Raw genomic sequence first — 14,921 nt, 5'->3', positions numbered from 1 at the left:
GTTTTCGAAGTAGATTCATTAAAGAACCATGGCAAGTTCCTTTTTTGCGCAATTCCCTTTTAATTACAAACCACATTTCCTCAATTGTTTGGGTGTGGGCGCCTGTTGTTGCATTTACAAAATTTTGGCTATGATTTACAGTTAAATGTAAATAGTAATAATCCGGACATAGTTCCGAAAACCCTTCATAACCCTGCCAACAGTCAGTAATAATTGTAGATCCGGGTGCGATTTTTCGTTTTTTTTAATTGACAAGGGTAGTTACTGAACGATTTTCAATAATTTCGAAAAAAAAAGAATTGCTTTCTCCTCTTACTACTCCACCAACAGCCCAAACTTGGTATTTAAAGATTATACCGTCATGGTTTTTACTTTTAACAAGCAATGTCTCGTCTATTTCAACTACGCAATTTAAACCTCCTATGGTTTTGTTTTTTATGTAGTTGAAATAGGATAAGAATACAGCGTTATTAAACCGCGTAAACCAGCGAGATACGATAATACTATCTATATTTAATTCGATAGAAGTCGAAACTTTCTTTACATCTTTAACCCATTCACACAGCAAAATTAAAAGATCTTCGATATCTAATCTAGAACTTTTAAAAATGCTTTGTTTGTAAATGTTACCTATGTTTGAGCATTTTCTCCCATTTAGTCGTAAGTAACAACGATATTTGTTCAAATTATTTTTAATTTTGGTCATGGGTTTTATGCACTTATTGCGCATCGGTACCCTTAATAAAATTTTTTCAAGAAGAAATATAATTAATTCCTCTTTTTTATATATTAGTTTTCTAAAGTTTCTGATATTCATTTTAAGGGTATAATTTTATTCCTTTTTTATTTCCCCCCCCCCTTTTTTTTATTTTTTTAGGGGTGGGGGGGGGGGGTAACATCGCAACTTAACCGTTATAATGGGGGGCTTTCTTAATATTAGCATTTTGTTGTTATAACTCCTTTACAACAAACCTAATTAAAAGCCCAAGTATAGAAAAAAAATGTTTTGATACTGCTCTTACTTTATGTATTTATGCACAATATAGAGACATTTCTAAACTTATGTAGATTTATAAATGGAAAAAGGCTGTTTATGCCTTAATCTTGATTCTTTGTTGCTTAGTTTCAACTCTGACCAAGGTATAATAGTTTTAATTGTTGAAAGCTACGAAAAATCGATGACTAATCTATACTGTGGTATTATCCACATGTCAATAAAATCATTTTATCCTATAAAAACTTTTCTAGAAAAAAAAAAAGATTTTCCAGAATTTTATTTTTTATAAATATTTTTGAAAAGCTTGACATGAGCTACGAGAAAAGAAATCATAAGCAAAGCTATGACATTTCTGGACAAATAAAGGCCAATAATAGCCAAAGAACCCTATAATAAAACCTATTTAGAAACATATTTTAAACTTGGAAAAATGCCCAGTGTTTACCTCATATACCTTGCGATATCTAAATCTAGACTTTGAAATATATCGATAATATTTTGAATGAAATTTAATGATAATTGATCACTGATATTGCATGCACATTAATCTTCATCATATCATAAAATTTAATGTAGATATTTCACTTCTTTTTAACGTTTGAAGTTTTAGGTTCTTATCTTTTCAAATATCTCTTATTGTAGAGTACTAGAAAAAATTGTACCATTTTAGGTGCTTTGCATCGTTAATTCCTTCAAGTGCCGCATCGTCTATACGATTATTTGTCCACACACTCTTATTTATTACTAGACTGGAAGCTGAGAATCTTTGTTCATTTTCTCATATATCAGAGGCATATCAACGACGAGCTCTGAGTTTTCTTTTACATGGAAACTACATTACTACATCACATAGGTAGATTTCATAACATTATCTGTCACATGTGTCCAAATACACGGTATGAGTCTCAAATAGACTGTCAAGATAGGTCATATAATCAAACAAACGTAGGTTGTATTGGTTTACCTTATTCGTAAGTTTTCCAATGTTTGTAATATAGTATTGACCCTGAATAATAAATTAAAAATATAATGTAAAAGAAAGTTTGTGTTTGAAGTGTATGTAATATAAGATTAGTAACTAACTTTAATAAAGGTTTAACAAAACTATCCACTCAGAAAACTACTATATAAATTGACATGTCTCACGGGCACATGACATATATCAATAAAAGAGCTGTTTTTACATATATATTTTCATGTATCTTGTATACCTACTTCAGCTAGATCGAATTATGTTTCTTACTCAACAGTTCATACATAATACAGGCAAAAGAGATAATAATGATATTCTTGTGGATTATTTCTATATTCAAGCAATAAGAATTGTTTTTGATCTTGATTTTAATTCATTTTTAACTTTTTAAAAATAAAATTTAAACCTCTTTGTACAAGTGATATTTAATTTGCTAATTCATATCGAAGGGAAGTACTGATCGCCAAATTTCAGACTTCATGACGCCAATCAACTGTAAATAAGCTCGTTTTTATGCTGATGAATGTTTTAAAAATTTTAAAATCGACATGTTAAATAAGCAATCCTTGTAAAATGTTTTGGAATAATATAAGTATAAATGAGAAACCAAAAAAGGGCGGCACGACTTATGACCAAAAAATATATTAAAAATCATATATTAATACAAATAATTTGGAAAATCATTTTTAAAAACTTGTTATGACCATAAAAAAGAAATTATAGAATGTTTGTTAAAGCATAATTTTATGCTCAGAACTCTTAACAAGGTCCAACAAAAATTAAATATCAAAATCTTAAAACAATTTTATTTTCATACGTTATTTTTAAAAAATCCAATAATATTTTTTTTCGTAGATAAAAAATTCAATTCAGTCAAGTATTCAAGATATTCGTGCCAGGCCGAAATAAATGGCACATCTATTCTATTAAATAGTATGTAAGAACTTCCTACGGTGGAAAAATAAAAACTTTCAAATTTTTTTTTTAGAAGTTTAGTGAAATCTAATTTTTTTTTGTTTTTGTTATTGACCTTGTTGTAAATTTCTAATAATTTAATTTCATAAACACTTTTCAAATATCCAATTGTATCTTCAGTTATGGTCCTGAAAAATTCTTCATCTTCATGTTCAAAAGCTAATGTTCCGTATTTAAGTTTTATCATATTTATATGTTGAAGGTGCACAGTTTCAATTTTAACATCTTCTAAGCTTTCTAACGTATCTATTTCATTTAGAGAAAAATTGTTTGTTTCATTTTCTATTGAAAACTGTAATATTTTATTTGTTTCTGTTTGTTTTTCAGATGATTTTATTTTGGAGCTATTAGTAGATATCACGTGGCTTCCAGCATTTAGCATTAAATCACATGGGTTAACCCCTGGACTGCAAGGCAAAGAAGATTCTATGTCTTCTGTGTTTGTCTCATTTATCATAATATCAGTTTGTTTTTTATGTATGTTTTTCTTCTCTGAAGAAATTTTTTCTAAGCTTTCAGAATCCATCAATTTTTTATTGTTTTGACTTTTTCGACATTTTTTTCTTTTTTTGAAGATTTTCTTTATATCATCATTACTGATGAATTGCTGTGTAATAGTAGTGAAATGTAAACCATTTTTATCATAGTGAACATTATATTCCTTTTCTACATTCCTCTCATCACTTTGAAAATAATCTATTAATTCTTTTTTAAGTAACGCATGTAGTGGTGTTTTATTGGGCATGGGTTGTTTTGTTAGTAAAATATAAAAATGGTTTTTTAGGCTAACTTATAAATGCAAAAATCTAAAAACTTAATATTGCAAAAATAAAAATTTATATTTTATTACTTTTCAGAAACATATTTGTATTAGTTTTTTTATATTAATCATTTGACAAAAAAATACTATGTCTAATGCATTATTTTACTGTTGCAAAAGTAAAACAAAAACATATATTTGATGTATTTTGTATTCTTATTACCAACATCAAGTGACAAGAGCCACAAAAAACCCCGTCATCATAAAATTTATTGCGGAAAATTGGCAGTAAACAAACAAAAGAAGATTATAGAAATATTTTTAAAAGTGTAAATATACTAACATTTTAAATTTTGCTTGTAGAGTAGTTAAATGGCAAATATATAAACAAGATTTTATAAAAAGTAGGACATTTAATTTGAACCAATGAATTAAAAGAATTTTTATTAGAAGAGAAAACAACAAAAAAACCAAATACCTTATATTTAATTACAAAATTTTTTAAATTGAGCTTTTACCGCAAAAAACAATTTTGGGTTGATTTTTGTAGGAAATTATATATTATGGAAAATAGTTCGTTTTGATTTAAGTATTTCTTTTACATCATTAGGAGTTATAAGTATTTTCTTTACCCACTCTTATATGAAATGAACCCTCTAAAATATAATTTATTAGGTACATGACCGTTTGGAACCCGCTTTGGAAAATTCAAAAAAAGGGAAAAATAAAAAAAATTATAAAAAGGGGACTCAACAATTTATTTTAAATAATGAAAGAAGACAAATTTCCCGGGGATTTTTGGGAATTTGGAAAGGCTTAGAGGAACTGTAAAAGGTATTCATAGTAAACGTCTTTGTTTATGTCTAGATCGAATATCTCATATAGAAAGGAGCCAAAACCAACTAAATTATTTGGTATTGTGACTCAGAATCGCAAGGGGTTACAGCATTGATGGAGTGATTCATAGTACTGTGCTCTATTCCTTTGCTTGTCTAATGTGGCCTCATATGCTACCCATTGATTAGAGATCATAATAGAATCAGGTTATACATTATCTTGTATTATCTCAAGGAAAAAGCAGGATTTCTACTAGTAACAGAAACGAGCAAGGCGCACGCCTGTTCAGCATCGAATGTTTCCAAAAAAAACTTTTCTTTGTATTCCATGTATAAATACATTTCATCACTATATAGCTCCTCTGGCTCAACAAACATTGTTTTTGCCAATTTGGCCATTTTTAAAAGGGGTCCTTTAAAATTTCAAAGCGGGGTTCAAACGGTCATGTACCTTTAATTATTGAAGCTATTAATGTGCTTGTTTTAATCTTCAATTAACCTCCACTGCCGCGGACTCTATCTGGCCACACCACCTTCTAGCCACCTCTACTATGTTCTTTATTCCAGCTCCTCCCCCAGCGAGCCCCTGCCGGTGTTCAAAGGAGATGCTTTCTAGTGTCTTCTTTAGAATTCTCATTTGGATGTAAGCTTCGGTACTAGTCGATAGGCCGATGGCATTAACACAATTGCTGTGGTATTTTGTCACAATTTTATCCCATCCCATGCCATGACGCATGGTATTATTTGAACTTTGCCCTTGTCAATTGGGCCCAATTTATTTGCTAAGATATCGAACTTTCTGTAAATTATCTTGGGATATTATTCCTTTTTCGATTAGCGTTATTTTTTATTTTTTTTTTGTCCAGTACAAATATATCGGACTTATTAAATTGTACCTTTACATCGACGTTGATCCTGTGCCTGCCAGAATTTCTGCGTTATCATTAGCTATAATTTCTGCACGCTGTTGTTTCGTATTTTCTTAGATGATTTTAGTCCATACTTTAGGCAAAGTGGAGGAGGATGCATTAACTACTTCATTATGCCTTCTAGTATAATTAAATGATAGCATACGATCGCACCTTGTTGCTAGGTGGTCTACTGTCTTTCCTTTTTCTTTCAGTTTTCAAATTCACTGATTCTCCAAAAAAAATATTTCCATCTTGCACAACGCATAAAGCCCCCTCTTCTGTTGCTCTAGTATTTCCTCTTCTTAGCCACAAAGAACTTTCCCTTATAGACACATTAGGATTTATAGACTGTTCATAAAACTTTTTATGGTATATTTTGTTTTTAAAATCGTTATTCAGTCTGTTTTTTTGCTTGTCGTCTAACATTTTCGCATCGATTACTTGGTCTTTAAATTCGTACTTTTCTTTGAGATATGGTATAATGAGCGCCAAATGTGACTTGTTTTCTGTTTCTTCCTTTAATGTTGCAGCTCTTCTTTTGCTATTCTTTTCTGTTCTGATAAGAGTTTCATAGAGATTCGGCATTACTAATGCTTTTAAATTCGCTGCATTCAAAGCCCCTGACTAAATCTATTCTGCCAAGAAGAGCCTTTCCTAACAAGCAGGTTGTTTTTACATTAAAGATTGTTAGGAGTCCCCTAATTTCTGTCTCTAGTTTCATAAAATCCTCTGGTTTAAGATTAATTGCCCCAATGTAATAATTTAGCTTACTTATGGCAAATTCATTAATCGCTTTATACATATTCTTTCCGCTCATCGCAATCTGTGCTAATGTCCTTACTCTTTTTAAAATTTTTTCTTTAAGTTTTCTAAATTCCTCGGGGCTTATTCTACTTTGATCGGTCTGAGTTATTCCCAGATACTTACATTCCTTTGCACTATCAATTGCATCGGCCAAAATTTTCACATGATTTACTGTTAGCAGCCGACTTAGTCTAATTTATTTCCAGACATACTGTACAAAAGAACTCATCAACGTCTAGTGTTATGTTCTATGCGGTTTCATCTTCTTTTGTAATAATTTTAACTTTATCAATAAACAGTCGTGATTAGTTTGATAGTCTTCGCCTTCCAGAGACACGTCGACTTTTGGATCTCTCATATTTAGGTATCTGCTGAGCGGATTGGGCACAATACGAAGAGTAGGAGGAGAAAGGCTATCTCCTTACAAAATCCCCCTGGATATTTTTTGTCTAGGATCCTTTTCCCTTTATTCATATTGACAGAGGCCATTTCGATGTTACGTTTTTCGATGTCTTAAAAATCCACTCAGTAAAGTTGAGACATTTTGAACACTTCATAAGATATTTGTGGTCGATAGAGTTAAAAGCTTTTTACACTGATCCATTTAGTCCTAAATGTATTACTGTTTTCTTTATTGATGCAGAGGTTAAGCATAACTTGTTCTATAGCACCTTGGGCTCCTCTCACAGTTCCGATTTTTTTCTGCAAGTAAACTCTTGATTCTACCTCTATTTGCATTACATATGTTAAATATTTCGTGGGGAGCTTGTAAAGGTTTGACATGCACGTTATTGATCTAAATATGCTGCCTTCATAGGAAAGTCCTCTATTAAACATAAGTAAATTGTCGAAATTTGGAAACAATAACCTGAGCCTTGTTTTACGTATGGCTAATACTATTCGAAGTGTTTTAGATTTGGAAAAGAAATGGACATTCGGCAAAACAGATAACTTTGTGGATATATTTTTGAGAATTCAATATTTGAATGTATATAAATAATCCATGAACATACATTTAACAAGTTTTTTTGTTTCTAATGTAATTTATCAGTAAACATAATACTATTGAGTAATTTCGTACCAGATCCATTAATTGGAGAAAATATCAACAGGTCAATACTATTTTGGAAGGTTCCCTGTAATTTGGTTTAAATATGTTTTCTGGCGCTACTTCATTCTTGCCCCCCCCTAAAAAATTTATTATCAATCTAATGTACAAGTTCGAAAATTTTAATAAAGAGAGTTTTTATTATAATTTTTGAAAATTTGATATTTCTTTTTATCATGTGAATTTCTTTTAGAAATAAATCAATGCTAAGCCTAATTAACCCACTTCTCAATCTATATTCGTTCTTCAAATGGGACCAAAGATTTTCTATATGCTTTGTGTTACCTCTATCAGTGTTTATATTAACAAGCGAGTATTTTTCAATCTAGTGTTTGCTTACAAAGTTTCTAGTGGCCGAAGGATAAGATAAAAACATCAGTAATTATTGTAGAGCGCGATTTCCTTTGCATCTTAAAAATCTTCAAATGCTGCTTCATTGTTTCTAAAGTACATACCTTCACAAATATTCATCTCCAGAATTGCTTCCTTCAGATTCAAGATTGACGGATTATAAAATAAAATTTTCCCCCCCCCTTTTCGTAAATCTGGAGGAAGCAATTAAAATTCTCAAATCGACAAAAAATACCTTAACTCCATTTTCTTGCACCCCCCCCCTCCTCACAAAAAAAAATGTTTAGATTTGAAAAATAACAAGATTTTGTACCTTTTTCTTGATGTTTTTTAGGTGAGGCAAGGAAATGAAGTAGAGCCTATTTTCTTATGATTCTTACTTTTATTATGCCTCAAATGTCAATAATTCAAGTCAACGCTATACTAAATTTATTATTTGTTACACTGATCAGATATTCTAGTACTGTTCACTTTTTTAATTTGATAAGATTGGTTTATAAGTATAAAAAATACTGAATGTAAGTGTTAAACTTACTATAAAAAATATATAAACGGTGACACAGAGAAAATTGAGGGGCAGATAGAATCAGTGGTCAGGAGACCAAAAAATTTTATAAAGAATCTATAAGAGAAGAAGCAATAAAAACATTACAAGAGATAAAGAAAGAGATATTATCAAAGCAGGTATTAAAAAATTCGAGCATTGAATTGCAGATCTGATTATTGAAAAAACAATAGATAAACTAAAAAATTAGGTAAATTTTTTTCTACATATAAATAAGTTTTTGAAGACGAATAGAAAAAAATTAAGGCAAAATAAGGAATAAAGTGTCATGAAAGAAGGTGGAAGTAGAAGAGAAACTTTAAAAAAGTGAATAATGAACATTGATTAAGGGTATCGACCCCAGAAAGAAATAATTAATTTATAAAAAAGAAGTTTAGCGTTGTTAAATGTGGCGGCATTGATAATATAGCCAAAGTTGTATGCAGTGTTAATAAAAACACAAAAGGGGCAAAAAATTAAAATTTTAAGGTATCTTTGTATTTGTAACAGTGACGAAAATAAAATGAAATATGAATAAAATAATGTAACTAAAATACCAGTAGATGTATAAAGAGAAAACTTAAGTAACAGACTATACTATGGTAAACAAAACTATCTAAGCGAAAATGTTAAAAATAATTAGAAGAAAACATGATGTTCGTGGAAACGTCACAATCCGGTTGTCATATATAACATCTGTTAATTATTCCTCTGACGTCAAAACACGGTAATAAATAAACAAATTAAATTTCAGCAAGGGGTCAAAAGCCACGAAAATTAACATTATTAAAATTGCTGAACAAATCCTGTATGAAAAAAATAACATAAAAAGAAAGTATGTATTTGTGATGTATATGACTACATCACAAGCGCAGATTTTAACAGTGTCATCTGTCACATTCATCAATGATGTTTCAACCGCCAACAAACAAGCACAGGATTCTTTAGCAATAGGTGTATTATGCAAAAGCATTAACCTTTAGTAAAATTGCTAAACAATTATTACATTAAAAATAAAATATAAAAAGAAGTTTGTCTTGAAGGGTATGGAACATCAGAATAACAAGAATACCATTAATAAAAATATTGAATTATACAATATTTTAGAAAGCTATTATAAATATCGCAAGATCCGTCTATACAGGACAGTCTTTAAAGAACCGGAAATATTAGAGAATAAATAAGCCACCAATAAATACATTAATATCAACTGCTTTAAGTACTTTTAGATATATCCAAGTTAGGGGTTTTTGTTTTTTAAATATATCTTTGAATATTAATCTACAACATCACAGCGAAAGGTAGTTGTTTTTTCTCTCTCTCCCAAATATAACATCATCTTTTTTATTTTATTTAATTAAGTGAAATGTCCTTTTATTAACTACTCCTTTTACATTAATAAAAAATGTATCGTTAGATAGTATGACTACGACTTCGTCCATAGCTTAAATTTTTGGCTGTTCTTTATATTAATGCATATGATCTTCTTTCAAGGTATAATCGCGTAATTCTAATTATAGATAGGGCGTTTTTTAAAATCTTCTTGTACTTCTCGATATTATTTGTAAATGCCTATTCTTTGATAATAAGTTTTGTGATTCAACGCTTCTCTTGGTATCAACTTCTTTACTGAATGTTGAATATTATTAGAACTATTTAGTACATTATCAACTATTTTTTTTTAATCTAATTGTTGTCTATTTTTATTATTGCCTCCAAAATCGTTTTATTAAAACGTTTATTCTGCCGTTTGAACATGCTGATATGGAGAAGTTACGTATTGATCACAAATGCTTTCCATCATACAAAAACAATATGGTTATGTCTACTTTCTTTTGATGCTTCCCAACAAATGTCTTTACAATAAACTTCTTTGTACCATTTATAAGAACATCAATATATTCTTACTTGTTTATTTTCCAATACCTTTATTAGGCATATGGCCTTTTGGAACCCGCATAAAAATTTGAAAGGACCATATAAAAAATGTCAAAATTTATTTAAACCGATAAATTTTTTTGAGTATAAAAATAAACTTTTATTTTCGTATAAAAACGTTTAAAAAAGCTGAATCGGCGTGCGCATTGCTCATCTTGTGTGCTAGTGGAAATATTGCTATTCTTCTTGAGGTCATACAAGATAATGTATTACCTAGTTCTTTTGTAGTCACTGATCGATGGAGCGCATACGACGCAATATTATGACAAATCCTAAGGATGGTGCAAATGACGTAATCACTATATCGATTCTGTAAACTTTAACGATCCTGAGCACATACCCAGCAAATCGAGGGATTTAAGCTCCTTACAAAAGAGATATTCGATTTAGGCATGTAATAAACCAGGACAAACACCATAAGAACCTTCATCAGTTACTTTGAGCTTAACCAATGCCGAAAATTATCTTCTTTTATTATTTTAAAAAATCCGAAAGCCCCTTTCTTAAATTTTTTTTTATTTTTCCACTCCTTAATTTTTATAATGCGGGTTCCAAACGGTCATGCATCATTTGTTATAGCGGACCTCAATGAGATATATTGCTGTAGATATAAATATATATATATTAAGTTTTCTATTGGGCCTATAACGCCAGAAGCCCCCTATGCCAGGTTCAAAAGCTTTAATGTGTCTATATTCTGTTATTATTACAAGGGTACATTCTTTACACTTTAAACTTTTTTTTGTTCCTGTAAATAAAATTTTTTTGCTGTCTAATTATCACATAATTTCAAAAAGAGCTTTGGCTTCTCTATAACCAGCTTTTCATGAGCTTTCAGTATTATCTCTTTCTTGTTAGTTCTATTAAATTTGTTTATTACTTTATGTTTGCGTGTGTAAGCATCAAATTGGGCCAATTCAGTATGTTTCTTGTATTTATTTATGAAGCTATACATCTGGATTCTCTATACCCAACTTATAACTCGCGATGATGTAATTTCTCCTTTAGGTTGATGGTTTCTAGCGTTCCATTATCTTTAAAAATAGTAAATTTTCTACCGAATACGAATCTAGGTGTTCTTGGCACATAATTAAGCCAGAAATTCCTTCTTTGTGATAGTATAATTTATTTCTGCTCTTGATAGTTACCTTGATGAAAAGCTATCGGTCGTTATATTACATCACAGAATTAGCTAAGGATTGCACTTAGTTTAGTGTTTGACGCATTAGTCGTTAAACCACATTTAGATTGTAAATATGTTTGGTGCATACATAGTTGTAACTCTAGCAATTCTTTGAGCCCGTTAAATGTCTTTTCTTGGCTTTCTACACACAAATTAACAATTTTTTTTGCAACAGTTAAAAAAATTACAAATATCGGTACAGTTTTTATAAAATTTTCTAAAATTATTGCAGCGCGCTGGGCGCGCAATCAAACCATCGTAAAGCATCATACATGAGCATATAGTGTGTTCTTTCTTACATTTTTCATAGTTTTTAAAAGAAACTAGAATTTAGGTCCTAAACTATAGATTTTATTTTAAGTATTACTTACATGACACCAACTTACAATAGGAGGATATAAAACATAAAATTAGTTTTTTTCAATTCATAATAGTGTTAATTAGATCATGCTTTTGTGCGTTAAAAAAATCCCATTAAGATTAAAACGAAGTTCTACAGCTAACATTTTTATAACCTATACATTTATATGTATTTATATCAAAAATTTCCTCCTTAGATTTATAGGTATGACAAATCCGCTGTTTATGATGTTTTAATTTTTGCTTGATTCCTCGTTTAATTGTTCTAGATGAGCCTCGGCGATTTTTATGATTACACTTAAACTTCATATAAATGCTTGATAAACTAAGAAAAACAATTAAATAGGATTTTTATATGAACTAATTTTAATTTATTCTAAACTAAAGGGATTTATAATCGAATAGGCTATCTTGCTAAATGAATCAAAGAATTAAAAGATGAAAATAAGATGTGGTGCTCATATGCAAAGTTTTGGAGAAGAAATCGAATACTTAAAGTTCACGAATTTTTCTTTCGGTTTATGTAGGAGTCTTATAAAAATCTAAGATTACAATTATGATTTAATAATTTGTATACTATAATAAATTGAGATGTTATATTATGCTATAACGTTGCAATTTGCGATTTTTTACATTTTATTCTATAAAGTATCACGCAACACACATATATATATATATATATATATATATATGTATTATAAAAATCGATTTTAATGCAAAACTGCGAATGTTTTATAGTTTTTTTACACAGATTACACTTATTGTTTAAAACAAACGAATACTTAAAAAAAACTTTAAATCCAGTTTTCAATAATAATGTATGTCAACAAAGATCATAAAAAAATAAAGTAATACAACAAAAGGTAAAATTAATCTAAAGGCTCGTTTTTTGTTTTTAACCAAATTAGTTGATACAATTGCTTTTTACCATCGTAGTTTATCTTAATCGGTTATTTGATAAAATTTCTATTAGTTCTTTAGGCCCCCTATAAAAAGAACCAAATTTTAGTTTTTTTGTTTTAATATTAGTGTCGTTTTTTAACAATAACTAAATTTCCAATAGAAAAAACATTGATAGTATTGTGGACACATTTTCTGCCCATCTAGCTAGGTGTCTGTCATGACACAAGGGATAGGGCCCGTCTTTAAAGTATTTTCCATCATGCTTGTTTATTTAAAATATCTTAGGGATTATGAATATTTAAAAGATTTATAGAGTTAATTTATCATTAAGCTTAGATATTCACAGCACATCTTTCCCCGGCATCGCTCATTGGATTCAGCTCTTCACAGACTTTGATTTCTGTGGAATTATTGATATTTTCCAACTTCACCTTTTCAGCTTCATTCCCCTTTGCCGACACTACTTTTTTAACAGTTGCCATATTCGCTAGTGCGCTACAGCTCTAGCCACTTCTTATTCTCCTGCATCGTCCTGATTGCATCCTCGTCGTCGTTCCAAAGAGATGGACTCTAGAGTCTTCTTCATCACAATAGACCGGATGTATGCCTCAAAATCGGGTTAGAATCCAGCTCCCTGATGTACTTTCTGTGATATTTAGTTACCACTCCATCTCATGTCATTACATATGGAACTATTAAGATCGGGATTTATGTATTAGTCCCGGTTTATTTGCAAAAAGGTCATATTTTCTTAGTTTTTCTTCTCGAGTATAGTAAGTAGATCCTGATTGGTTATACCAACTTCAACTATTAAAATTTAATTCTTCTTCTTCTTCAAACACATGAGTATCAGTCTTTTTATGGGTCACCTTTATATTAGTGGATATTCTCGTATCTGCTCTTATTTCTGACGATCATTTAGGGCAGAGGTGGGCAAATACTTTAAAGCTGTGGGCCAAAGGAATTTTTTAAAATGTCTCCCGGGCCGGAGGACTATTTCGGCTTTGCTTTACACAGTCGGAAATTTCGGATGAAGTTTTTTCCCTGCCCATTTTTTAACAAAAATATTAAGTATCATTTCAATTAGAATAAAATATGTCAAGTACCTTTTTATGAAATATTATTATAAATAAATGGCTATTAGATAAACCACACAATAAAAGGTTTTATTTTGTTACTTATTTATGTCTTAACGATATTAATTATTTTATATTGACACATGGTTATTACAATTTAACATTTATATTGCATCATTAAATATAATAGTAAAAAAAATTCAAAAAAGAAAAAAAAACATCAAACGTTAAAATAAATATTTAATGTTAATGCGAAACGTGAAATTTCGAATGTTCATCCGACATTTTTCCTTCAAAATTAGGTTCTAAATCACTTGTAGCAATCCTTAATACCGAGTGTAGATTTTCGTCAGTAATTTGTGATCGATACTTATTTTTCGTAAAAACCATTAAAGAAAAGGTTCTTTCACAAATATAAGTCGAACCAAATAAAACAAGATATTTCTGAGCATAGTTCAAAAAATGTTTGAAATATTCATTATTTAACGCGCCATAGAAAGCACTCAATTCGTTTGAGTGAAAATTTTCTTTTAGTAATTATTTGATTGTAAGTCAATTAGTTCTAGTTGAATTTCAACAGGAGCTTCTTGCACATCGAAATTGAAAGGATGGCTAATTAATGATAAAGGTTTTTCAATATCTTTGAAATCTTGAAATCTTCTTTGGAATTCAGAATGCAGGTCTTGTGTTTTTGCACTATATTTATTAAAATCTGTATTTTTTAATGATTCTCGCCGTGCTTGCAATGAGGGGAAATGATTTAATAATTTATTATTAAAGTTTTCAGCAAATAAATTGAGTTTTGTCATAAATGCTTTGACGTTTGAGTGCATATTGAAAGCGAATTGGTTTTTACCTTGTAGATTTATATTTAGTTCATTCAAATATTTTACTATATCTACTGAAAACGAGAAATCGTTTAGCCAAGCCTCATTTTGCAATTCAGGAAAATCTTGTAGTTTTTCTTTTATCGACAAAAATGATACTATTTCATCAAACAAATTTTGAAATCTATGTAAAACTTTACCAATGCTAAGCCATCTCACTTCAGTGTAATAGGGAATTTCGTAGTAGTCACTTTCAATTTCTTTCAAAAATTCAAGAAACTGTCGATAATTTAAGGCACGTCCTCGGATAAAATTTACAATTTTGGTCACAACAGTAACGACGTGATTCAATTTCAAAACTTTTCTGCATAGCAT

General features: G+C 29.8%; 1 protein-coding gene across 1 annotated transcript; it reads right to left on the bottom strand.

Annotated features, from left to right (window-relative positions):
• Positions 1–2,781: 2,781 nt before the first annotated feature.
• On the bottom strand, positions 2,782–3,690 carry VNE69_03247 (uncharacterized protein; the record flags this gene model as incomplete). The annotated part of the gene is made up of 1 exon (XM_065473108.1): positions 2,782–3,690. The coding sequence occupies one exon, from the start codon at positions 3,688–3,690 to the stop codon at positions 2,782–2,784; it is 909 nt and encodes a 302-aa protein (XP_065329180.1).
• Between the last annotated feature and the right edge of the window lie 11,231 nt (positions 3,691–14,921).

This window comes from Vairimorpha necatrix, chromosome 3 (genome assembly GCF_036630325.1).
Source record: "Vairimorpha necatrix chromosome 3, complete sequence".
NCBI lineage: Eukaryota > Fungi > Microsporidia > Nosematidae > Vairimorpha > Vairimorpha necatrix.
The sequence above is the reverse complement of the archived record's forward strand: the minus strand, read 5'-3'. Positions and strand labels throughout refer to the sequence as shown.